The sequence below is a fragment of the Eucyclogobius newberryi genome, unplaced genomic scaffold (assembly GCF_026437365.1).
Source record: "Eucyclogobius newberryi isolate DKJ021-1_F unplaced genomic scaffold, fEucNew1.0.hap1 SCAF_3, whole genome shotgun sequence".
Taxonomy (NCBI): Eukaryota; Metazoa; Chordata; class Actinopteri; order Gobiiformes; family Gobiidae; genus Eucyclogobius; species Eucyclogobius newberryi.
Genome location: NW_027315945.1, coordinates 33,014,277 through 33,040,771, shown reverse-complemented (window position 1 = coordinate 33,040,771; position 26,495 = coordinate 33,014,277). Strand labels below are relative to the sequence as shown.

The 26,495-nt window shown below is 43.7% G+C and overlaps 1 protein-coding gene across 1 annotated transcript; it reads left to right on the top strand.

The window, feature by feature from the left end:
- The first annotated feature begins 1,383 nt into the window (after positions 1-1,383).
- lpcat3 (lysophosphatidylcholine acyltransferase 3) lies at positions 1,384-24,912 on the top strand. Its single transcript, XM_072460728.1, has 13 exons — positions 1,384-1,535; positions 8,632-8,739; positions 12,943-13,049; positions 13,908-14,001; positions 14,131-14,168; positions 15,904-16,076; positions 17,892-18,000; positions 18,080-18,166; positions 18,449-18,615; positions 20,675-20,822; positions 20,898-21,053; positions 23,082-23,215; positions 23,315-24,912. The coding sequence occupies exons 1-12, from the start codon at positions 1,451-1,453 to the stop codon at positions 23,199-23,201; spliced, it is 1,392 nt and encodes a 463-aa protein (XP_072316829.1). The 5' UTR covers positions 1,384-1,450; the 3' UTR covers positions 23,202-23,215; positions 23,315-24,912.
- The last annotated feature ends 1,583 nt before the right edge of the window (positions 24,913-26,495 follow it).

Below are 26,495 nucleotides of genomic sequence, written 5' to 3'. Positions count from 1 at the left end.
GTTGTGTGTCAAATTTCATATAATTTCGCAAAACTAAACATTTAACCTCCATATAAAATCTGTAGGGGGCGCTGTGGCGCCAAATGAATTTATTTCACTTCAAGTAGGTTTAGGGCAAAGAGTTTAACAACTGATTCTAATTTGACGAAATTCGGACTTTATCTGCGCAAACGGCAGAAATTTTAAATATGGGAGATTTCTGAAATTCTAGCTACAGTTTGCGGCTTCGCCGCACCGAGACCGTGAGAGGTATCAATGTAATTTGGATAACTTTTGATGTCCCACTCCTCAGTAGCATTTTCACCAAATTTCAGCTTTTTAGGGCCAACGCCCTGGGAGGAGTTCGTAAAAGTACGACGTTTGGAAAAACTCCGAAGTCATGTTTAGCCATTTTTGAAGCAATATGGCCGACATTTGGTTGGGCGGACGGCGTTGCCGTAATAATATTTTTTACTTCTCTTGTCACCGTCTACCTCGGCGCCAAATTTCATGATTCTACGATCAGATTTTTTTTGGGTCATTTCCCATCTCTCGATGCATTTTTGGTACATTTGGGGGCGCTGACGCGCCAATTTTTTTTATTTTAGAAAAGGGAAATAGCCAGAATGTAGAGAGGCACGATTTTTAGAGGTGTGAACATTTTTGTGACTTTTCGTCAATGTTCACTGGGTGAAAAATAGGGGGGTTGGTCCCGAGAAGAAGAAGAAGAAGAAGAAGAAGAAGAAGAAGAATATTCCGATGCGAAAACAATGTTTCCCATTTTTCAAATATCATAAACTATACATTTTCGGAAAGCGCTCGCGCTTTCCTACCTCATGGTGTGGGTCCCTGGTCACTGACGGGTACTTTCGTTAATTTTGAGTGTTTGTGTTTTTGGCCCTCTATACAGTAATAATGTTCAATTTTTGCATTACACGCTTATATGCACGGAACATGCAAGAGATGGGGAACGTATTCGTGAGCTACTTAGCGCAAATGAGTGCTTTATATGGGGATGACGACCGCTTCGCGGTCGTCATCTCAATGTAAAGTGCTCGTTTAGTGCGCACTTTTGCACGGGCTTCGCCTGTTTACAACGGTAATGTTCCATTTTCCTACTACTAATTAGTATGCACGGGGCGTGCATGAGTGAAGGAGTGCGTTAGTGAGTGTTTGGAAGTGGTCGAGCGCTTCGCGCTCGATTTCGTGCGCACTACGTGCGCACTTTCGCAGCCGTGCTTCGCACGGCCTTACGAGATTAATAGGCCTCTCGCCAGCTTGTGGCGCTCGGGCCTAATAATAATAATAACACTAACACTAATAAATACAGTACTAGTACATATAGTAAAGTGAAGGCACAGGAGGAGTGGTAAAAGGAGGAGACTCGAGCCTATAAAGCGCCGCGCTCGCGCCGCTGTGAATCAGGAGACTTCAGTCACGTCGCGTGGACACGTTTCCGCCCCCAAGAAAGATGGCGGCTCCCTTGTTGGAGAAACTATCGGAGTCCTTAGGATCGCCAGAACCAGCTGTTCGCCTCATTTTGTCGATCCTAGTCGGTGAGTAACGCGTTCCACTGACTGAGAGTCGCACGCGGACGCCCGGGCGACGCCGCACGAGCCCGCGGGCGGACGACACGAGCGTTTACCGCGCGTGTAGAAAGTCAACTCGCCGCTAATCTCTGCCAAGTCTGCAAAGATCTGCTCTCGGAAGGATGCGCCGGAGCGACACGGCGGTGCGCGCACTCGAACCGAACCGCGTGCTAAACGACGGTTCGGTCCCCGGCGTCGTCCACGGCCCGGTCCCCGCGGCTCTGTCAGTCCAGAACACCCGCCTTGTTGTTGTTGTGGAGCCGCTGGGACCGGTGGGGGGGTTTAAACCGTGGCCTGAGACGGGAGAACGTGCGCCTCTCGTCGGGTGTCAGACGTGGCCCCGGACCGCCGTGTGCAAAGACGTGTGGAGGGATTAAGGCTCGAGGATTGACGTAAACACCACGAGCCCCACGAGCCACTGCTGACATGTTTCACGGTTTATTTATTTATTTCAGATGACAATGCGTTACATGAGTGGCCGAAGTATTGATGGTGTTCGAGTGGGTTCCTTGCCTGCTGCTTGTGGCCTCTGGGAGTGTTGTTGTTGTGGTTGTGGTTGTTGTTGTGGTGGTGATGTGTCCTCCTCCTCCTTTAAACTATTGCAACTATTCATATTTGAGTATATTCATAAGTACTTTGGCCTTTTTGACATGTCCACTGTGTTTATCGCTGACGCTGCGATAAGTTAATCTGTTTCGGATGAACAATAAATGACAAATCAAACATTATGGTGATTTGGAGGTGTTTCGATGTAATGTTACGCACAGAATGTTACTGGTGTTTTCAGAGGATGGACACAAACGGGACTAAAACGATATTGTGTCTGAGGGAGCGGTGCAAGAAGCGCAAATGTTGAACTTTAGACGGTTTTATATTGATGACGTAAAAGCTTTTGTCTTGTTTTTAAAACTTACTCTTGCACAAATGCTTTGACTGCGAGTAAGAGCGTGTGAAAACCACCGTTAAAAGTGCAAGTTCTTACACGTATTCGGATAAGTTTGTGCGACCTTCCTCTGATCGTAATCGTGCTTTTATGACGTAATCGTGCTTTTGAGATGTAATCGTTATCGGAACTATGCAGACTCTAAAGACCTTTTTATGACAGAGACGGCGGCGTTATTGAATTAAAAAATGTCAAAAAAGAAGAAACTATTTCAGATTTTGCCTCAATAATAACCTTCTTTCATAAATAAACCTCAGGTCACGATAACCAATATAAAGACTTTAAAATCCATAGCAGTGACCACTTATTTATGTTTGTGAACTGTCCTCTAAATGAACTAAAATAATAACAAAATGTACTTCTCTTTTTGTGTAAACATAGAGCATTATTTTAAGCCTTATTGCTCGTCTATATCTGTGTTTATTTGTCATTGTTTAAAAAGACAAATTGATCCCGATACCTGGGGAAACTCTGATAATAACACGTCGCAGAGTCGCGAGTTTGAATCCCGACTTTGCTGCATGTCCTCCCTCCTCTCTCACCCAGAGTCATACTGACTCTCCGGTCTCAAGACTACGGGGCCAAAAAAAGAAATAAAATAAATAAATGTATGTAAAAGGTCATTTTAAACATAATCTCTGTAAAACAAGAGGCCAGATGTGTAATAAGGATTTACAAGGTTATAAGGTTAAATACATGTAATAACAATAACTATAATTAAAGCCGCAAGCGGCAATGATCGGCCCTTGCCACGCCGCCGCCACGCTGCAAGAGGAGGGGGCGCTAACGCGCCCCAATGGTCCTTTTTATTACGCCTACTGCTGAATCTGTGAAGCTGTCACATCTTCTCCCCTTTGTTTTACCATCAAAAAGCAATTTTATTTTGAATTCTTGGCAAAATGTGCGGCTTTGCCGTACAGAGACCGTGACTTTTTGAATAAAGATATGGATACCTTTTGATGGTCCACCCCTGAAGATGAGTCTCACCAAATTTCAGGTTAATAGGGCTGACGCCCTGGGAGGAGTTTGTGAAAGTATAAAGTGTAAACATGTTCTGGCGATTTCCCCATTGGAATAACATGGGAGGTTTCGGTCATCGCTACGGCAACGTCATAACAATTATGACATGGGTCTCATTGACTTTTTTGATGGGGATGCTTAAATTGAGTTTGTCAAATTTCATATAATTTCGCAAAACTAAACATTTAACCTCCATATAAAATCTGTAGGGGGCGCTGTGGCGCCAAATTAATTTATTTCACTTCAAGTAGGTTTAAGGCAAAGAGTTTAACAATTGATTCTAATTTGACGCAATTCGGACTTTATCTGCGCAAACGGCAGAAATGTTAAATTTGGGAGATTTCCGAAATTCTAGCTAAAGTTTGCGGCTTCGCCGCACAGAGACCGTGACAGGTATCAATATATTTTGGATAACTTTTGATGTCCCACTCCTCAGTAGCATTTTCACCAAATTTCAGCTTTTTAGGGCCAACGCCCTGGGAGGAGTTCGTAAAAGTACGACGTTTGGAAAGACTCCGAAGTCATGTTTAGCCATTTTTGAAGCAATATGGCCGACATTTGGTTGGGCGGACGGCGTTGCCGTAATAATATTTGTTACTTCTCTTGTCACCATCTACCTCTGCTCCAAATTTCATGATTCTACAATCAGATTTTTTTTGGGTCATTTCCCATCTCTCAATGCATTTTTGGTACATTTGGGGGCGCTGACGCGCCAGTTTTTTTATTTTAGAAAAGGGAAATAGCCAGAATGTAGAGAGGCATGTTCACTGGGTGAAAAATAGGTCGGTTGGTCCCGAGAAGAAAGAAAGAAGAAAGAATAACATTCCGATGCGAAAACAATGTTTCCCATTTTTCAAATATCATAAACTATACATTTTCGGAAAGCGCTTGCGCTTGCGCTTTCCTACCTCATGGTGTGGGTCCCTGGTCACTGACGGGTACTTTCGTTAATTTTGAGTTTTGAGCCCACTTTGTGTTTTTGGCCCTCTATACAGTAATAATGTTCAATTTTTGCATTACATGCTTATATGCACGGAACATGCAAGAGATGGGGAACGTATTCGTGAGCTACTTAGGGCAAATGAGTGCTTTATATGGGGGGCTTCGCGGTCGTCATCCCAATGTAAAGTGCTCGTTTAGTGCGCACTTTTGCACGGGCTTCGCCCATTTACAACAGTAATGTTCCATTTTCCTACTACTAATTTTTATGCACGGGGCGTGCATGAGTGTAGAGTGCGTTAGTGAGTGTTTGGAAGTGGGCGATTTCGTGCGCACTATGTGCGCACTTTCGCAGCCGTGCTTTGCACGGCCTTACGAGACTAATAGGCCTCTCGCCAGCTTGTGGCGCTCGGGCCTAATAATAAAAGCTTTACTATGAGGTAAATTCTTATTACTTTGACAGATGAGTTTACTGGACATCTGGGGCTTTTTTTTTTTTTACTTGTTTGAATTAGTTTTATTTGTTTCAATATATTTCTAATGCATTTTATTTATCAAAAGAAGAAGAATTAAAGAGCATTATTGTTGTCTTTGTTCTTTTTATTACTGGGGCTGAAATGAGTAACTTTAACAACTTATTTACTGAAAACACCTCTGTCTTTTTTTGAGTACTTTTGACTAGTTTTGAATAATTGTATTAGTTTCAAGACCGTTCCAACTCTTTTCAACGCGTTTTATTCGTCCGACGTACAATTTAAGCGCACATAGACGTTTAAAGTAAAGTAAAATCATCCGTATTTGCTAAGGCTGATTAAATTTTATGCGTCAATTTTAACCACTTAATAGGTAACGGCACGACATGGACGATAAACGTTGGCCGGTGATCGAAAGAACACAGTGTAATAGTCAAATATAAGATTTTCTCGGTCTGTTTAACGCGTGGCAGTGATGAAAGAACAGCCTGTGCTCACACGCGTCCACCTCGGATTGAGTAATGTCCGAATCCTCTGCCTTCTGCCTGCTCCTTGCTCCGGCGTTGCCCAACAACAGCCGTTGCGTCATATTGCGGCCGCATCGTAACGTCGTAACGCTCGGGCGATTTCCACACGACTGGAGTTCAGCGAAATGTTGTGTTTATGTGTCGTTTACAGTCACGGTCTCCTCAGAGCTGCTGCTGCAGAGCCTCATATACCTGATGTACTGGACTGTGTCTTTAATGCTTTTTATTGTGACTTTATGTTTTATTAATATGTTAAGCAGTATTTCGGCTGATTTATTTATGTATTTATTTATGCTAGCTCCTGGATGCATTTAAAATATAAACTGCCACATTTCCCAGTTTATATTTTCAAATTCATCTTGTTATAAATGAATAAAAAATAAACGCATAAATAAATAAGTTAAAATGAATTAATAAGTAAATATAATTCAGCCAAAATACAGCTTTACATATCATTCATTCAGAAAAAAAAGAGAGAATGATACGTTAAGTTGTATATCGGCTGAATTATATTTATTATTTATTTGTTATTTAAAAACAACAGATTAATTTCACGTTTGCAGTTTATATTTTGAATCTATCGAGGGCCTTGAAAACTGAACAAAATGTAAGGCTATCAGGGATGTCACGATGTCAAATGTTAGCGCTCGGATTATTGTGAGAAAAAGTGTCACAATTTAACGATTATTCGCGATTTATTATTGCGACGCGCTACTATTTCTCAAGTTACTGACCAGATTTAAGTCATTTTACTTTCCGAAAGACAAAATAAAGATAAATGTGACAAAAATGGCAACAAATAATACAAAATTTGTCTTCTAAATTTTTCACGTTTGACTTGTTGGTTCTTACGATTGTACTGCGACTTGAATAATCCTGATTATCGATTAACCTAATAATTTAGACATCCACAGCAATATCACTCATACACATTTTTGAAGGATTACAGCCTTTTTGTGTAGTGTTGTTTCTTCTACTACTACGACTACTACTACTACTACTACTACACTGGATACTACACTGATTAACACTGATTTTTAATGACTACAAAGCAATAAAAATATTTCATAAACGTTACAATGTCATTTTCAACACAAAATCAAAATACTATTTTTGTATCTGCGTTTTTGAGTATTTATTTTCAGTATACGACATTTAGTATTGACTATCAGCCTTGTTTTCGATACTTTTCACAAGCGTCACATACTTTACACTGATCATATACAACTTCTTTAACTTATCCTTGAGCTGGTCTTTCCCAAGCTTCTAATTTCACATTTCTTAAATACTTTTGTCATTGTATTTCAGTCATTCCGAGGCCGCATTTCCTGAGTAAATGAATGAGAGAATGTGACGTGGCGTTTACCTCTCTGTACTCTTTTATTATGAGTGCAAACAATGGCTTACTTACAAATCCACTGTCACGTTTTAAGCTCTATATTTGCAAGTTGCTGTGCTCAAAAGCAACAATTCAGCCACTATTTTGAATGCTTTTCCCCTACTTTTATCATTCAAATTTTGTCACATTTAAGACAACCTTTTATAGTATTTATGAGCTATTGTGTCAGAGTCATTTCCTTTTGTGGATCAATAACGTTTTTCTATTAATTGACGCCGTAGCTTTTGTAAAATACACCGTTTTGACCACAGTTTGTCACCATCGGCTTCAAATGTTTCGATGCACTGCTGCCTTTTTTATGTTTTATTTACGCCGATGCCTTTTATTATTGATGAAGCAGTTTGTATTGTTGTTGTCGCGGGCGGTGCTCGGCCAATGGCGTCACTCAACTGAACGTCACGCGACTGAACCGCGGGCGGGTGTTTTGTCGAAAGCACAGTCACGCGTTTGTCCTCGCTCTGGGTTCGGGACCCGTATCTTCACCTCGATTTACCACTCTGGCAGACGCACTCAAGCGACCGCCGGTCACCCCAAAGGTCGCCACCGGCCCCGCGGTACATTTAGGGACTGGCAAACCCGCAGCCGTCGGCGTTTAGTCTGTTAAGCGGTCGATGGCGTCTCAGTCGGCCAAATGTTCGATTCTTTGAGTAATCGTTTTATTAGAATTTGAAGGATTTGCATGAACAGCAGCAGCACGTTTTTTATTGTAATCTGCCTTTTTGAGATAAGATGAGATAACCTTTATTTGTCCCACAATGGGCAAATTCCAGTGTTGCAACACAGATTAGGAACAGAAGTAAATAATAAAAAACATAACTTATAAAAACACTTGTAGAAAAACTCTTAAAACAAGTTTTACCAATTTTTTTTAAAAAAAACCTCTTATACGCTTAATAAATATAATAATAATAATAATAATAATAATAATAATAATAATAATAATAATAACACTCTTATTTACTGCTGTTATATGGACCAGGATGATTTTTACTTCATTTACTTGTACTTCGCATAGTTGTTTTTGCCTGGGATTTCTAAAATTTAAAAACAAAATGTCAGAGCTTTTGTCAGAGCCACGCCCACTATATTAGTTCATTAATCGATGCACAGAGTCTGGCTTTTGTCGACCAGTTTACAAATAATTTATATACATTAACAATAATATGGATGATTTAATATATTGCCCATCATTTTACAAGCTAACATTTTAACTTCTAAACTTATCTTGGATTTATTCCATTACTAGGAGTTCATTTTTTATTTTTTCCCCTTCAAACGTAGCCGTTGTCCAGCAGAGTTTTCCAAAGCAGAATCTGATTTTAGTACAAAAAAACCATGATCGCGCACCTTCTTGAGCAAATCCCTTCATCGCTTCATGTTGTGAACGATTTGTTTGGACGATGGCATCAAAAAGAACAAAAAAATGCGACAAATTTTCTAAACCGAGACGTCCGTTTTTGCAAATTAACTTTCAGCTCTTATTTACAACAAATTGCTTTGAAAAACATGCAATCTAACTGTGGCTGAAGTGCACGTTTGAACAGCAAAGCATTCAGTTGTATTAAAGTGCGGTAGAAAATATGCTCCATTTGAGTCTGAAAACGATAGAAAATGGCATAAAGAACCCAATTGTCAGTGAAAAATGTCACATGACCCTTGTGCAAACTGATACGGCTCTAAAAGGACACGTGTCGAGCTTTGCGTGTGTAAAACTAGCCTTGCCCGAGTCCTTCTTTTAACACGTGTTTGTGTCTGTTTTCAGGATATCCTTGTGCGTTGATTTATCGGCGTTTTCTTTTCTACCAGCCGCCCACTGTTCTCCACCTGTTCCACACGCTTTTTGGACTCTCCCTCGCCGCTTTCAACTTCGGTAAGACCCTGGAACAACTGTGTGTTTGAATGAAAATGAACGAAGCAAGTATAAATGTCCCTTGAAGAAAATAAAAGAAAAATCAAGGTTAACATAAGCTATTTTGTCTGTGATTTCATGGTATTTTAAACTGACAAAGCATGAAAAGTGTGGCTTCCCTCTGTTCCGAAAGCGTCTACACTTCCTCTTGATTGAGTTTAGTTCTTCTCACATTTATTTCTAGACCTGCAACAATTCATCGACTAATTGTGACTAGTCGATGATAAAGAGTAATCGTATATCTGGACAATACAAACTCTAAAACGCACAAAAACTGACGTTATTCAACCAAAATATGTGATAAAAGTATACGCAATTTGACTTCCAATGCTTAAGGTTAATGCCTCGTATGAGCTGGTCTTTCTCAAGCTTATTATTTCACATTTCTTGAATTTGGAAAGGCAGAACGTTTCGTGCTTCTAAGCCCTGTTTCACACGTAACCTTTGACCTCACGACTTGCTCCGATTAAGAAGGAATTGCCACTTTTACATACATCTCTCAGTGTATTTTATAGTTATTCAGCCATTTCGAGGCCGGTTTTCCTAAATAATGTGATCAATGCGACGAGGTGTTACCTGTTCTTTATTATGAGCGCAAACAGTAGCTTACTTACCAAAATTACATTTTTTAAGGATTATATTTGTAAGTTGCTGTGTTCTTGTCGTTCAAAAACAGATGTGCGTTAGCTCTAAAACACACAGGAAAAGCCCTTTTTTCAATAATAAACTGACATAAATCAAAATGTCAAAAAATAATAAACAATTGGTCATTTCCATCAATAGATCACTTTATTTAGTATTCTCTGTTTAGAAGGCTTCAGTCACCACATTTCAACCTGTTATTCAGTTAGAATTGTGTTTAAAAGAAGAACATGTAAATAATTCCGCTGAACATGTAAATAATTCCGCTGGACACAATAGCCCATTGTGCCGTGTCCAAGGGCAGCCGTGCAGCAGGTGCCTGGGGAGAGGGTCAGAACACACGCTGGTCAAATTGCACGAAGGCCACTGTAAAGTCCAGGAAGAGCCACTTTAACACTAAAAGCTTTGGTCGAGTTTAGTCTGGGACAATTAGTTAAATCTAGGGAGGGGGCAGTGGAGACTGTGTCCATCATTAAAGATATAAAAGCTCCACACATCAGGTGGAGGCGTCGCCGAGAGGGTCTTTTTAAGAAAATACATACGCTCAGCACAGACGTGTGCAGAGGCAGATAGCGTGCTGACGTCCAGGGACCGTCAAACATGGGAGAGAATCAATCTAAAAGCGATGTGTCCGTCCCGGAGACACCTGGCGGTATTTTCAAATAAATATGGGAAAGAGTGTGGGCCAGTGTGGGCCAGTGTGGGCCAGTGTGGGCCAGTGTGGGCCAGTGTGGGCCAGTGTGGGCCAGTGTGGGCCAGTGTGGGCCAGTGTGGGCCAGTGTGGGCCAGTGTGGGCCAATAGATGTGGTTTTCTAAGCAGAGATAAGATTCTAAGCAGAAGACTCATGTCAGCAAAACTGTTGCATTGAATGAATAGAAATGAAGTCTTGATGTTTTAATAGAAATCATCGTTTGACTAGTCGACTACTGAAATAATTTTTAGTCGCAGCCTTAATAATCACCACATCAAAATTTTAACTGAACCCGGACTAGAACGGGACAAACCTCAAACTGGGCTCAAACCCGGATTAAACCGGTACAAGTGAAGTAATGTCCTCTTTCTGTTTTTATTTATGAGCCGCCATGTTTGTTTTGACGTTTCTCTGATTAACTCTTGTCGATCCCGCCCACCGCTCCCACACTATTCATCTTTTGTAAACCAGTGGACGCGTGTTGTCTTTGCTGACCTGGCAACGCTGGTAAGACCAGATAAATGACTGCGAGTGCAAAAGAGGCCGGAGCCAGTTATCACAGATTGACAGCAGTTATTTACTGTGAGGCTAGAAAAGTCCAAACTGTGAACCAAAAACTCCCATAACTACATTTTCTTTTCTTTTATTATATCGTCTTTTTTTTCTTCTTCAATTTTGGAAATATAAACTTATACAAAACAAAGAACAAGACAAGAGAGCAGGCGCAAGAGAGAAAATAAATAATCATCATCATAATACTAATAAGACAATTAATAATAATAATAATAATAATAATAATAATAATAATAATAATAATAATAATAATAATAATAATAATAATAATGAAAAAAGAAATACAAAATAAATATTAATATTAAATTAATAAAATAAATGCAATAAAAGTAATACAATGAATAAAATAATACAATAAAAATAATACAATAAAGATAATAAAATGAAATAAATACAATAAAAATAATAACACAATCAACACAAAAGGCACACACTAATAATTCAAAAATCAAATTGTAGCACAGTCTGTCCTACATATGTGTCCTCATAACTAACTACAGTTTCAATATCTGGTTTTAATGGAACATTTTTTTTAAAAATCCTGAAAGTTTCATTCATGTGGCACAAATTCTTTATTTTTTTTGGCTTAAATCTCCACATGATGAGCCAGAAGGCAAAACGTGTTGCCGCCTGGATTCGACTAGGCAAACCGGTCGCCGCCTCCTCCTGGATAATTCCCTTTTACAGATCTTTCTTTCTTCTTCCCATAACGTCTGCTTGGACTGGGTCATAAGTGCGGTCTAAAAATGGCCAATTCTTTGTCTGCACGGCGACTCTTCAAACCCTGAGCTAAAAACGACACTCCCCGAACCAGCACACGTGTTCTGAGGCTTCAACCGTGCAGCTGAGAGCGTCATAAAACTCACCTGTCGTTCAAGTATTTCAGGCTTTGACATTTACAACTCTTCCCTTCTCTCTGTTGTGTCTGTCAAAGTGCTCCAACAGCGACTCTCTCCTGTGTCGTTTGTAACTAATTAAAGCTTTTGTCTTTTATCTCCGCCGCTCTCGGACGCCGCAGCAGGTTTGTCACTTCTTCTGTTCGCTCCTCGGGCCTCGGAGGCAGAGCTTTTTATTTTACAGCAAATATAAGTCATTCTACCGCTGTGACCTCATCGCGTTACGGACCTAAAAGCCCGAGTAAAGGCGTGGTGGATGTATTAAAGCTGTGGTAGAACACGCTCGTCTGAATGACTCGCTGTTACGCGGCACTCGACTTTTCAACGCTTGGCCCTCGGTGTCACAGCAGTCTGGACGCCCCGGGCCCGAGTGCGTGGAGGCGGGCGGTAATATCCACGTTTTGTAGAGGCCAATCACGGCAGGATTAGAGAAAGTGTTTTAAACGGGGGGAAGCAGGAAGTAGGTGCAGTATTTAAAGTGCCTCTGACAGGTCGGACGACTCATTGAACTGAAAGGCAGATGAGGTTTATACATTTGAAATTGTGCTAAACATTGTAAAATTGTCATCACGAAATAGCGTGTTTATAATTTCACTTCCTGTTTGTGATTGATGGCATCGCAGTAGGAAATTACCCAGCAAACACTTGGCAAAAACTCATCTAATGTCACACATTGTTTTTTATTTGACAAATAAAACTATATGAGAGCAACTTTATTTTGTTGAATTCATGTGAAATCATTCTTTTGCTCTTGTTTTTTTTGTCTCTCCCTCTCCCCCCCTCTCTCTCTCTCTCTGTTTGTCTTTCTCTCCCTCTGTCGTTTTGTCTCTTTCCGTCTGTTTTTTGCTCTGTCTTTTGCTCTGTGTTTTTGTCTCTCTCTGTTTCTTTCTCTCTCTGACTTTTGTCTCTTTCTCTCTGTCCCTCTCTTTTTATCTTTCTCTCTCTCTCTCTGTCTCTGTCTCTTGCTCTCTTTCTGTCTGTCTCTTTCTGCCTTTCTCTTTGTCTTCCTTTTGCTCTCTCTATCTTTTGTCTCTCTCTTTCTCTCTGTCCCTCTCTTTTTGTCTTTCTCCGTCTGTCTCTTGCTCTCTTTCTGTCTCTGTGTCTCTCTCTGTGGCTGTGTCTTTCTCTCTGTGTCTGTCTCTTTCTCTCTGTCTGTCTTCCTCTTGCTCTCTGTCTTTTGTCTCTCTCTTTCCCCGCTTGACTGTCTATATTCCGTTTCTTTCATTCATAAATGATCGCTTCTTCTTCTCTCTTTCTGAGTCCATTTTCCTTTTCATTCCGCTTATTCTATTGATGTCTCTTTGCTCTCTCTCTCTCTCTTTTACATACAACTATTGACTCTTCTTCTCTCTCTGCCGCAGGAACTCAGCTCAGTCACTCTACAGCATGTGTCCTTGTACAGTTCTTGATGCTGAGGCTCATGGGAAGGACCATAACGACGGTCCTCTGCAGCTTTTTCTTTCAAATGGTAAACGTCACATTTTCAGTCCGCGTGTGCTCGGAAAAAACTCACGCTGCATTTCAAGCTGTACTTTGACCTTATTTTACAGGCAAATGAATTCAAACGTTTTTACATAAGCTTACAGAAGAATGGTTTAATTATTAAATAAGATTTAATCCTGTTGGAGATGGAACATTAGAGGCTGAATACCACTGAATACTGCAGAGACAGAGGGCTGCTTTTCCTGAATGTACTTCTAACAGAGTGGATGGACTGTTTAGTAGAGATCTAACAAGGTTACGGTTTATTCTGCTCGACATAACAAAAGTAGAAATGATATCGAGAAGATGTTTAGTATTGCAATTGTTCTAATTTATTTAATTTATTTAATTTATTTAATTTATTTAATTTATTTAATTTATTTAATTTATTTAATTTATTTTATTTATTTTATTTATTTTATTTATTTTATTTATTTTATTTATTTTTTATTTTTTGAGATTTATTTATATTTATTTTATTATTATTGCCAAAGCACGTGGTTTGGAGAAGAGTTCAGACTTTGGATTAAATTTACAAAATGTTTTTCATTAAATGACACTGATTTAAAAGTCGGTCTCATTGATATTAAGGAAATTAATATTGAAAGCTCTTTTTTGTTGTCTGTCCTTTTTATTAAATTAAAATTCTAAAATTCTGCTTAATCAAACACAAAAATAAGTGGCTTTTAAAACATGAAACGCCAAACATGACTTTTCTTCCTCTTTTGACGACACATGTAAAAATAGTGTCACATTTCTGTCGCTTCACGCTTGCTTCTTCAGGTTTTAAATTACTTTGAAGCTTCTCTTTTCTTTAACGTCTTTTTAAAATACTTGTGTTCAGATTTACCTGTTGGCTGGATATTACTACACAGCCACAGAAGAGTACGACATCAAGTGGACGATGCCTCACTGCGTCCTCACACTCAGACTCGTAGGTGAGTTCAGACTCTTTTATGAACTTAAAGTTAAACTGGTGTTTGACTCGACCGGTTCCTTTTTTTTGAATGAAACCACAATGTCAGTGTAAAAAGTCCAGATTAAAGTGGTGCCTCTTCTGATGACAGGTCTGGCCTGGGACTACTATGATGGTGGACAGGAAAACGTGAGTCTGGCTTTATTTGGTTCCATTTTAAACCCTTTATTTATCTATTTTAAACTTATTATTTTGACTCTTCTCACATTGTGTAGCTGTTGTTTTTAAGTACAAATGAAAAGAGGGACAATAAGTGACCATTATTATGATTCTGTATCTCTTCTGTCTCACAAAGCTTCAGTCTCATCACACACGGTGGAGAAATGAAATATGATTGCAATATTTGATATTTAAATATATAATACCTTGAAATATCAAAAACTTCGGAAGGTTATGCTTAAAAAAATCTCATTAAAAAGTAAAATAAACAAATAAAATATATATAAAGAAAACATTCAAAAACAATATGCAACTTTCTAGTAGTAAGAAGTGTAAGTTTACTTAAAAATACAGACACTCACAGCGGCCCTGAGGGCCTCGGGGCATTAGGTTCACAGGGCCTCAGGACCACAGGGTCAGGACCTCAGGGCCACAGGACCTCAGGGCCTCAGGACCACAGGGTCTCAGAGCCACAGGGCCTCAGGACCACAGGGTCAGGACCTCAGGGCCTCAGGGCCTCAGGATCACATGACCACATGGCCTCAGGACCACAGCGTCAGGGCCTCAGGACCACAGGGTCAGGGCCTCAGGACCACAGGGTCAGGGCCTCAGGACCACAGGGTCAGGGCCTCAGGACCACAGGGCCTCAGGACCACAGGGTCAGGGCCTCAGGACCACAGGGCCTCAGGACCACAGGGTCAGGACCTCAGGACCACAGGGTCAGGACCTCAGGACCACAGGGCCTCAGGACCACAGGGCCTCAGGACCACAGGGTCAGGGCCTCAGGACCACAGGACCTCAGGACCACAGGGGGTCAGGACCTCAGGACCTCAGGACCACAGGGTCCGGACCTCAGGACCACAGGGTCTCAGGACCACAGGGGGTCAGGACCTCAGGACCACAGGGGGTCAGGACCTCAGGACCACAGGGTCTCAGGACCACAGGGTCAGGGCCTCAGGACCACAGGACCTCAGGACCACAGGGGGTCAGGACCTCAGGACCACAGGGTCCGGACCTCAGGACCACAGGGTCTCAGGACCACAGGGGGTCAGGACCTCAGGACCACAGGGGGTCAGGACCTCAGGACCACAGGGGGTCAGGACCTCAGGACCACAGGGCCTCAGTTGCTCAGTTGGACTATTTAGAGACGCCGACTGAGTTTTAGTTTGAACTCTTGAGCCGCTTCAAATACTAAACCCTGAGGGTCTGAGAGGAGACACAGGATAAAAGCAGATCAGATAAACAAATGGGACTAAGACTGTTCAGACTTTCTAAACCAATAAAAGTCCTTCAGCCCCTGAAACTCTCAAGAGCCAGTGCAGATGCTTCAGCTCAGGGTTGTGCTCGCTCTGCCTGGAAGGTTCAAAGGTGCCAAGTTTTCTCTGCCAGACCAGAAAAACGAGCATGGCTGTTCAGCATGGTTTGGAATGAATGCATGGATTAATGTGTCTGCCCCGGACTGTTCTGACAGGTCAGCTCTGTGGAGAGACTCACTGTTAAAAAAAAAAGCATGTTTTTGATGGTATTTTCGAGCAGCAATGTAATTGAATAAAGGATCACTTTAATGCCATACTGTGGGACATTCCAGGCAGATTAAAAACAAGATGTTGATCCAGAAAAACGACATAGCAGTTCCCTCAGTAACCGTGACAACGTGCCAGGGTTCATAAAGCATAACTTAAGGCTCTTTCTCTCTCGTCTCCAGCTGAACGCGGAGCAGAAGAAGTCGGCCTTGTCGTCGGTGCCGTCTCTGCTGGAGATCTTTGGCTTCTGTTACTTCTACGGAGGCTTCCTGGTCGGGCCTCAGTTTACACTACGCAGCTACCAAAGACTGGTCGCCGGGGAGCTCACCGACTGCCCCGGGAAACCCCCCAACAGGTACAAGGCAGGAGACCCCACGCCCTGAAGGGTCCTGGGTAATGTCAGGTCACAATGCACATTTGAAATACCTCCAGGAGTGTTCATATTCCAGAGTGAAATATGAAGTAATACAAGATTCACATGTAGTTCTGAACTCGGGTACCACTTTAAAGAATGTTCTGTCATAAACTGTTTATAAGGCATTAATAAGCACTAGTTATTAGTCTGTGCACTTTAGGCGTTTAACAGCATTTGTAGGTGGCTGGAAATACTTTTATAAATGTCAATGAGTCATCAACAAAAACATGTGTGTTATTAAACCATGAACTAAATGTTTGTTAGAGCATTAACACGATGCTTATTTAACTAGTTTTAACAACCATGAGATAAATGCTTGTGAATTAGTGCCTATGCACAAGTAACTAGTGCTTATAAACACTTATTTAAATGGTTTACTAAGGGACTTTATCTTCTATGTTTGTGGAGGTCTAAACTACAGCAGGTTTTACAGAATAAAAGCAGGGAATTTGAATATTAATTGTTCAGTGGTGGAAAGTAATGAAAAGTACTGTACTTCAGTAAAAGAAAAATGAGGTATCTGTACTTTACTTAATGTGGATACTGTTTACTTTTACTTTACTGCATTTTATTGCAGGAATCTGTACTTTCTGCTACATTTTTAACTGCTCTGAAAAGTAAAAAGTACTTTTCATATGATTTTTTCATGAGTTATTTTTCGACTAAAAATCTGGAGTTCGAGCAAGATAAGATAATCCTTTATTGTGTGGACAATAAAGGATTATCTTATCTTATCAATCAAAAATATACACATTCAGTGTACACAAATGTATACACTAATATACACAAATTCAGTGGAAAATTAAGAAATGTATTTGAATTGACCTTGAGTCCCAACGTCTAACTTCACAAAATCTGTGTGAAATACCTTTACCTTTTTGCTCCAAGTACATTTTTAAACAGGTACTACAATGCTTTTACTTAAGTAGGGTTTTTGTTTTATGTGATAGTTTTACTTTCTCTGCATTTTAATGATTATTCATGATTATTTACACCAAGCACAGACAAACAAACAAACAAACATTTAACTTTCTCTCATTCAAAGTGTTTAATAGATAGTTTTTTGTACATGACCCGCTTTTTAAAATCAAACTTTAGTCAATAATACACTTATGTAATAAAATGCATATTAACACAATCAGCTGGACATTAAAGCGCGTTACATTCAGGTGTTGACTGAACTGAAATCTCTCATTTTTGCTTCTAAAATTGCCACACAATTATAAGTTTGTACAATTATATTGTGACTAGAAACTCGCAGTTCCCAAATAAAACTTGTTTAACGATTACCAAGAAATAAAGAGTTGCACATAATTCATCTTAGAACAACCATCACGGTCTAAACTGGCACGCTATAGAGGCGCCGGACCATCTTTATCAGCGACCCATATATCATATCTGTAAACGATAACGAGGTAGAATGACATGACATTTCTTCATTACAATAGACGCCCCCTGGTGGAGATGTCTGGGTCTGTTCTGTGCTCGAACGTAGAAACATAGTCCGCTTTTCCGCAAGCGACAGGCGGATTTAAGCGATGAGAGTGACGCATGAACTCTCAAGAGCAGCAGCTGGCTAATACGATAATAACATGACGGTATCGAATGTGAACTGTAATCCAATCAAAATCACGGCCCAGAATCTAAGTCGGTAAAAATGTAAATTGCTCGTCTCGTATTTTGAGCTTTTGTCTTCAGATCGCGTGGAATTGACCTCGTGTTTGACTGTCTGGACGTTGCCTTTTTCTCTTCCAGTAATGTCCCGGCTTTGAAAAGGTTCGCTCTGGGCTTCCTGTGTCTGGCACTTTACACAATCTTCAGTCCGTATTACCCGGACAGCTACTTCTTAACGGACGAGTTCGAGGTGAGCGCTTGGGACCGGATGTTACTGATGTGTGTGGGGGAAATGGATCTTAATCACTGCGTTTGTCCGTCTCCTCCAGGCGCAGCCGTTCTGGTACCGCTGTGTCTTCATCCTGCTCTGGGCCAAATTCGGCCTGTACAAATACGTCAGCTGTTGGGTGATAGCGGTGAGCCATTTCCTCAAATAAAATGTCTGAATTGGGGCTAAACCCGGCTCCAAACACGGCCCAAACACGGCACCGAACGAGGCCCAAACACGGCCCCAAACCCGACCCAAACCCGACCCAAACCCGACCCAAACCCGACCCAAACCCGGCCCAAACACGGCACCAAACGCGGCCCAGACCGAGCCTTTTTTTGTGTTTCCCACGAGGCGCCGGATTAACATTTCTCTTTCCGGTTGGTCTTGTTCTGAGGCGATTACCCGCTGGCGCGTCTTTTCTCCGCAGGAGGGAGCGTGCGTGCTGACTGGGCTCGGTTACAACGGCGTCGACGAGGACGGGCGGCACCGGTGGAACGCCTGCGCCAACATGAAGGTGTCAGTGTTCGAGACCACGCCCCTCTTCCAGGGGACCATCGCCTCGTTCAACATCAACACGAACGCCTGGGCCGCCAGGTCAGTGCCCTCGCCCCGGAGGACGCGCCGATTACTGTGAACGATTACTGTGAACGATTACTGTGAACGATTACTGTGAACGATTACTGTTGTCGATTACAGTGGCCCATTACAGTGGCCCATTACAGTGGCCGATTACTGTTGTCGATTACAGTTGTCGATTACAGTGGCCCATTACAGTGGCCCATTACAGTGGCCCATTACAGTGGCCCATTACAGTGGCCCATTACTGTTGTCGATTACAGTGGCCCATTACAATGGCCGATTACTGTTGTCGATTACAGTTGTCGATTACAGTGGCCCATTACAGTGGCCCATTACAGTGGCCCATTACAGTGGCCCATTACAGTGGCCCATTACAGTGGCCCATTACAGTGGCCCATTACTGTTGTCGATTACAGTGGCCCATTACAGTGGCCCATTACAGTTGCCCATTACAGTGGCCGATTACTTTTCTCGATTACAGTTGTCGATTACAGTGGCCCATTACTGTTGTCGATTACAGTGGCCCATTACAGTTGCCCATTACAGTGGCCGATTACTTTTCTCGATTACAGTTGTCGATTACTGTTGTCGATTACTGTTGTCGATTACAGTTGTCGATTACAATGGCCGATTACAATGGCCGATTACTGTTGTCGATTACTGTTGTCGATTACTGTTGTCGATTACTGTTGTCGATTACTGTTGTCGATTACTGTTGTCGATTACTGTTCTCGATTACTGTTGTCGATTACTGTTGTCGATTACAGTTGTCGATTACTGTTGATACTGAACATTTAACCTTGCTACATCATTGTCTCGTGCCTTTAACTGGCTTGACGTTCGTTAGTTCTCAGAGCGCCCTCTTCTGTCAGCAGAGGGAATGAACTATGAAAAGGCACCTCCATGAAGCCATTAAGCAGCGTGACCAGATAGATGGACTGTTATCCTCTGTCACCCACAGCAATGACTCGCAGCTTTGTTCAAGTGCAATACTTCGTTTCACATTTAAACGAAACACCGTCGGCCTTCACGCTTCTGAGGACAAAGTACAGACAAACTATGTGCGCACTTTTGAATTCCTCTACTTTCTTAGTTGCTATGCTACGACAGCTTCTCGCATCGGCAGCTCGCCTCTGCGTCATTTCAAAAGTTCACATAGACTTTGAAGAGAAATGCCCGTCTCTATTTCTACACATTTCTACACATCCACAAGAAGTTTGAAATTGTTTCTTGAGGATGTGAAAATATAAATTTGTGTAATGTTCAGCAAAGTTATCAAAAAGCTCTTTAAACGTTTGATGAAAAGGAAAAACTGTGATGTGAGTTTCCACATCACAGTGACCAAGAACAGACATTTAATCTTGAAATGCAGTTTAAAATAATAACAGATGAGAGAACATGGTGAATAGGTGTACGTATGCTAACGCTAACACCTTCAGCTACATGACGTATGCTAACGCTAACACCTTCAGCTACATGACGTATGCTAACGCTAACACCTTCAGCTACATAACGTATGCTAACGCTAACACCTTCAGCTACATGACGTATGCTAACGCTAACACCTTCAGCTACATAACGTATGCTAACGCTAACACCTTCAGCTACATGAGGCACAGACAGAACTGTGGTAAGTGTCTGGTATGTTAACGTAACAAATGAACAGTTATTCAGATAACTATAGCATAAAGAACATGCTAACAAGTTTACCAAAGCATCAGTTTTACCCCAAATCACTAAATCCATTGAATTCTTCTTCCTCTGTGTCACTTCTAAACAACTCCACAAACTCCAGAGGAAGAGGAAGTGCAGAGTCTTCTTCTGCGTCGCTTAGAGCCTAGAGCGCCCTCTTGTGAAATGCTGTTGCCAGTGTGAAAATAACAAATAATATCACATAAGTCGCTCTGGAGTATAAGTCGCACCCTGTCCAAAACTATGAAAAAAGGTGCGACTTATAGCCTGAAAAATACAGTATTTGCTTTCTACGTCCAACTTTTACCTCAATAAGAGCAGCTAATCTTGACATGTCGACTTGTAAAATAATCATTAGTTCTGTCTCTTCTCTCTCCTTTAGACACGTGTTCAAGCGGCTGAAGTTCGTGGGCAACAAGACCGTTTCTCACGTGACCACGCTCTTCTTTCTGGCCATTTGGCACGGGCTCCATTCGGGGTACATCATGTGCTTCTCCATGGAGTTCTTCATCGTCATCCTGGAGAGACAAGTGAGCTCTTGGGCGTTGGCGTGAACTGCGTGTTGTGTTTCTGTCGTGTTCACGTGTTTCCTGTGTCTCCGTCAGGCTCAGGCTCTGGTCCGGGACAGTCCGACGCTGACGAGGCTCGCCAACAGTGCGCTGTACCCGCTCATCTATGTGGTGCAGCAGTTTGTACACTGGTTCTTAATGGGCTACTCCCTAATGCCCTTCTGTCTCTTCTCCTATGACAAATGGCTTAAGGTAAGTCCAGGCCTCTTTTAAAGGGGCGCAATGTGGGCGCAATGTGGGCGCAATGTGGGCACGGTGTGGGCGCAATGTGGGCACGGTGTGGGCACAATGTGGACACGGTGTGGGCACAATGTGGGCACGGTGTGGGCGCAATGTGGACACGGTGTGGGCACGGTGTGGGCGCAATGTGGGCACGGTGTGGGCACAATGTGGACACGGTGTGGGCGCAATGTGGGCGCAATGTGGGCACGGTGTGGGCACGGTGTGGGCGCAATGTGGGCACGATGTGGGCGCAATGTGGACACGGTGTGGGCGCAATGTGGGCACGGTGTGGGCGCAATGTGGATACGGTGTGGGCGCAATGTGGACACGGTGTGGGCGCAATGTGGGCACGGTGTGGGCACAATGTGGGCACGGTGTGGGCGCAATGTGGACACGGTGTGGGCACAGTGTGGGACGAAAAACACATGTAATTGAATAAATGAAAGGTTACATTATAGATGAAGCACTAACATGTTCATGAGTCAAGCAGGATACGGACCCTCCACCAGTGTCCCTTTAGTGTCCCTTTAGTGTCCCTTTAGTGTCCCTTTTAGTGCCCCCTCAGTGCCCCTTTAGTGTCCCCTCAGTGCCCCCTCAGTGTCCCTTTAGTGTCCCTTTAGTGCCCCTTCAGTGTCCCTTTCGTGCCCCTTTAGTGCCCCCTCAGTGTCCCTTTAGTGCCCCCTCAGTGCCCCTTTAGTGCCCCCTCAGTGTCCCTTTAGTGTCCCTTTAGTGCCCCCTCAGTGTCCCTTTAGTGCCCCCTCAGTGTCCCTTTAGTGCCCCCTCAGTGTCCCTTTAGTGCCCCCTCAGTGCCCCTTTCGTGTCCCTTTAGTGCCCCTTTAGTGTCCCTTTAGTGCCCCTTTAGTGTCCCTTTAGTGTCCCTTTAGTGCCCCCTCAGTGTCCCTTTAGTGCCACTTTAGTGTCCCTTTAGTGCCCCCTCAGTGTCCCTTCAGTGTCCCTTTAGTGCCCCCTCAGTGTCCCTTCAGTGCCCCTTTAGTGCCCCCTCAGTGTCCCTTTAGTGTCCCTTTAGTGCCCCCTCAGTGTCCCTTTAGTGTCCCTTTAGTGCCCCCTCAGTGTCCCTTTAGTGCCCCCTCAGTGCCCCTTTAGTGTCCCTTTAGTGCCCCCTCAGTGCCCCTTTAGTGCCCCCTCAGTGTTCCTTTAGTGCCCCCTCAGTGTCCCTTTAGTGCCCCCTCAGTGCCCCTTTCGTGTCCCTTTAGTGTCCCTTTAGTGCCCCTTTAGTGTCCCTTTAGTGCCCCCTCAGTGTCCCTTTAGTGCCCCCTCAGTGTCCCTTTAGTGTCCCTTTAGTGCCCCCTCAGTGTCCCTTTAGTGCCCCCTCAGTGTCCCTTTAGTGCCCCTTTAGTGTCCCTTTAGTGCCCCCTCAGTGCCCCTTTAGTGCCCCCTCAGTGTCCCTTTAGTGCCCCCTCAGTGTCCCTTTAGTGCCCCTTTAGTGTCCCTTTAGTGCCCCCTCAGTGCCCCTTTAGTGCCCCCTCAGTGTCCCTTTAGTGTCCCTTTAGTGCCCCCTCAGTGTCCCTTTAGTGCCCCCTCAGTGCCCCTTTCGTGTCCCTTTAGTGCCCCCTCAGTGTCCCTTTAGTGTCCCTTTAGTGCCCCCTCAGTGTCCCTTTAGTGTCCCTTTAGTGCCCCCTCAGTGTCCCTTTAGTGTCCCTTTAGTGCCCCCTCAGTGTCCCTTTAGTGTCCCTTTAGTGCCCCCTCAGTGCCCCTTTAGTGCCCCCTCAGTGTCCCTTTAGTGTCCCTTTAGTGCCCCCTCAGTGTCCCTTTAGTGCCCCCTCAGTGCCCCTTTCGTGTCCCTTTAGTGCCCCCTCAGTGTCCCTTTAGTGCCCCCTCAGTGTCCCTTTAGTGCCCCTTTAGTGTCCCTTTAGTGCCCCCTCAGTGTCCCTTTAGTGTCCCTTTAGTGCCCCTTTAGTGTCCCTTTAGTGCCCCCTCAGTGCCCCTTTCGTGCCCCTTCATAGAGCTGTATCTGATGCCAGTGTGCTGTTGTTTCAGGTCTACTTGTCGGTCTACTTCAGTGGGCACATGTCCCTCATTATAATCTTTTTAACGTTGCCGTACCTGCGAAAGGCGTTGGTGCCGAGGAAAGAGTCCAGTTTGAAAAAGCAGGAGTAAAAGTGCTTCACCAGGTGAGAATGAGCTGCTTTGTTTCAATCACATTTATGACCAACAATAACTCATCATCATAATAATAATAATGATAATAATAATACACTTGTTCTCTGCAGGTTTTTCTGAGGAGATTCACTCAAGGAACTGTGACTTTCTGGAGCTGAACGGGCAAATCTAAGGCATTTAGTAATATATGTTATATAAATTCTGTATATATAATCTGTATATATATACACGTCAGTGGAGAATAAATGTATATTTTTTTGTTGCTAGGGAGGTTTTATAAACATTGACAAATGTTTACAGGAAATAGCCGTTGTGCCACATGGGTTTGTGGGCCAATAAGGTGTGATTTCCTGTTTTGTATTTTTGAAGAAGAGGGACTTTATGAACTTGAAACTTGCTGTCCGCTCTGATTTGCACTGCCCGTTCATGGGTCTGGAGTTTTCAGAAACTGCATCTAGGTTAGTTTTCTTTCATGTCACACTTCGCGGTCACAGAATTGCACAGGAGTTCAGACACGTGTTTGTTTCTCTGATGTGACATGCCACATGTTGAATTGGAATTGCAGCTTTGGTACAGAAGATGAATCAGGGTTTGCTCTGAGCTGCCAGTGGTTAAAGAAGCACTGTAAACACTGTACACAACACACCAAATCAAATGGCCTTGAAATGATGAATGTTTTAGAGTACAACTGTTCGGGTTCAATTTTTTTAAACAAAGTTTTCAAATGCTTTTTGGAAAAAAAAAGGAATTTTGTAGTTTTGAAAACATTGTATGGATTCAAAGCATCTCCCTGTGTTGTTGTTTTGCCTTGTTCCCCTGTGTGTGTGTCTGCCCATCCACTGCCATCCTGCGTCTGCTCATCCTCATCCACTGCCATCCTGCGTCTGCTCATCCTCATCCACTGCCATCCTGCGTCTGCTCATCCTCATCCACTGCCATCCTGCGTCTGCTCATCCTCATCTGCTGCCATCCTGCGTCTGCTCATCCTCATCCACTGCCATCCTGCGTCTGCTCATCCTCATCCGCTGCCATCCTGCGTTTGGAGGCATGGACGGAGGCATCCTCTGCTGATCCTTCTTGCTGAAGACTCCTGGAGCGGCGTGTGTGGAGCTGTGTGTGTGGAGCTGTGTGTGTGGAGCTGCGTGTGTGGAGCTGCGTGTGTGGAGCTGCGTGTGTGGAGCTGCGTGTGTGGAGCTGCGTGTGTGGAGCTGCGTGTGTGGAGCTGCGTGTGTGGAGCTGCGTGTGTGGAGCTGCGTGTGTGGAGCTGCGTGTGTGGAGCGGCGTGTGTGGAGCGGCGTGTGTGGAGCGGCGTGTGTGGAGCGGCGTGTGTGGAGCTGCGTGTGTGGAGCTGCGTGTGTGGAGCTGCGTGTGTGGAGCTGCGTGTGTGGAGCGGCGTGTGTGGAGCGGCGTGCGTGGAGCGGCGTGCGTGGAGCGGCGTGCGTGGAGCGGCGTGCGTGGAGCGGCGTGCGTGGAGCGGCGTGCGTGGAGCGGCGTGCGTGGAGCGGCGTGCGTGACATTTCTTTCATGAAGTGGTTGTGGACACAGACCTCATTTTGGACTGGTCCTCATGTTGTTTGTCACGCTCGTTGTAATCATTCACTGGTATTAATTATTGACCTTTGCCTTATCATTCTAAATATTGAGAGAATATGTGGAGAGTGATTTAAATAGTTTTATAATGTTATAAAATGCTGCGTTTCAAAGTTCACCTGTGAGTGCTGTTTTTTGTCTTTTATGAATATAAATTTAATATATACTGCACAAGTTACAAAAACTGACGTTTCTTTAGGCGACAACTGTCAAAAAAATAAATGGACTTAAATGAAAATGAATCCTCAACATACAACAATTATGTAAAAAAACTACAATGGGAACGAAAACAATACTTTATTGTAGAGGCAAATGGGTTTTGATAATTATGTATTAACTCTTCTGCTGTTGGTTATTATTGCGTTATTAAATACTTTTCAGAGTCTATATAGCTCTTTATTTCAGTAAGTAAAAGTTACATTCTGGGATTCGATTGGGAATGTTTCATTTCTGTATAAAGCACATAAAAAAACTGCTCATTTTTACCAAAATGATGACCAACAAAAGGCTAAACACCAGCATTATCAGTAAAATAAAACGTACAAGAACAGACAAAGTGAAGATGTCATGGAGTCTCTAGACTTCTGGTCAAATGCAAAGCAGAAAAGGTGCGTTCTCAATAGAAAAAAATATCTGGGGCTGGGCAATCCATCCATCTTCTTCTGCTTATCCGGGGCTGGGTCGTGGGGACCGCAGTCTAAGCAGGGACTTCCTCCAACTCCTCCAGGGGATCCCGAGAGACATAGTCCCCCCAGCGTGTCCTGTATCTTCCCTGGGGCCTCTCCCCAGTGGGACATGCTCGAATCACCTCCCCAGGGAGGCGCCCAGGAGGCTCCGGAACAGATGCCCGAGCCACCTCAGCTGAAGGAGCAGCGGCTCTACTCCAAGCTCCTCCCGCGTGGCCGAGCTCCTCACCCTATCTCTAGGGGAGCGCCCAGCCACCCGGCGGAGGAAACTCATTTCGACCGCTTGTATCCACGATCTTGTTCTTTCGGTCATTATTCAAAGCTCATGACCATAGGTGAGGGTCATGACCCTAGGTGAGGCTCATGACCCTAGGTGAGGGTCATGACCCTAGGTGAGGCTCATGACCCTAGGTGAGGGTCATGGCCACAGGTGAGGCTCATGACCCTAGGTGAGGCTCATGGCCACAGGTGAGGGTCATGACCACAGGTGAGGCTCATGACCCTAGGTGAGGGTCATGACCACAGGTGAGGCTCATGACCCTAGGTGAGGGTCATGGCCACAGGTGAGGATCATGACCACAGGTGAGGGTCATGACCACAGGTGAGGCTCATGACCCTAGGTGAGGCTCATGACCACAGGTGAGGCTCATGACCACAGGTGAGGGTCATGGCCACAGGTGAGGCTCATGACCACAGGTGAGGGTCATAACCACAGGTGAGGCTCATGACCACAGGTGAGGGTCATAACCACAGGTGAGGCTCATGGCCACAGGTGAGGGTCATAACCACAGGTGAGGCTCATGACCACAGGTGAGGCTCATGACCATAGGTGAGGGTCATGACCACAGGTGAGGCTCATGGCCACAGGTGAGGGTCATAACCACAGGTGAGGCTCATGACCACAGGTGAGGCTCATGACCACAGGTGAGGGTCATGACCACAGGTGAGGCTCATGACCCTAGGTGAGGCTCATGACCACAGGTGAGGCTCATGACCACAGGTGAGGCTCATGACC

Excerpts from the sequence above, each read along its gene's own strand:
- lpcat3 (XM_072460728.1), top strand. The coding sequence starts at position 1,451 with ATGGCGGCTCCCTTGTTGGAGAAACTATCGGAGTCCTTAGGATCGCCA. Across the intron at positions 14,002-14,130 it reads CCTCACACTCAGACTCGTAG|GTCTGGCCTGGGACTACTAT; the intron begins GTGAGTTCAGAC and ends TTCTGATGACAG. Across the intron at positions 20,823-20,897 it reads TCGTCATCCTGGAGAGACAA|GCTCAGGCTCTGGTCCGGGA; the intron begins GTGAGCTCTTGG and ends TGTCTCCGTCAG.